The sequence below is a fragment of the Atheta coriaria genome, unplaced genomic scaffold (genome assembly GCF_025399875.1).
Source record: "Atheta coriaria isolate IRGN ID8LTWV9N9 unplaced genomic scaffold, Caltech_Dcor_3.1 scaffold6440_size1046, whole genome shotgun sequence".
NCBI lineage: Eukaryota > Metazoa > Arthropoda > Insecta > Coleoptera > Staphylinidae > Dalotia > Dalotia coriaria.
The window spans coordinates 1-345 of NW_027050692.1; the positions used below are offsets into that span (position 1 = coordinate 1).

Here is a 345-nt window from a genome sequence, read left to right on the forward strand (position 1 = left end):
TTTTCAGAGTTTACAATCAGTAACAATTAATAATAACAGCAGTACAACATATTATCGCTCACTTGACAAAGTATATAAATGTCAGGATCACATAGTTTTAGAAGAATTAACACCTGAGAAAGGACAGGTGATTGCCAATCAACATCCAGTTTATATCATCCCAAATGACGGCGTTTACGTTCTTGGAGTAAAAGTGGTTGGCGATGGCTTCAACCTGGGAGTACATGTAGAAATGCGCAGCGATTATGGCTATTTATCAGCTGCAGATTGGCCCCTTTTACCATTTTATGGCTTTATGTGCATATTTTATGTAATCTTAGGTTTACTCTGGATGGTAATGTCATT

General features: G+C 36.8%; 1 protein-coding gene across 1 annotated transcript in view; it reads left to right on the forward strand.

Moving 5' to 3' along the window:
• Positions 1–85: 85 nt before the first annotated feature.
• Positions 86–345, forward strand: part of LOC135803185 (transmembrane protein 87A) — a gene marked incomplete at both ends in the record, with an annotated part of 957 nt that continues 697 nt past the window's right edge. Inside the window, one exon of the mRNA XM_065316774.1 lies at positions 86–320. Within this exon, the coding sequence (XP_065172846.1) occupies positions 86–320 (235 nt within the window). The remainder of the gene's footprint in view (positions 321–345) is intronic.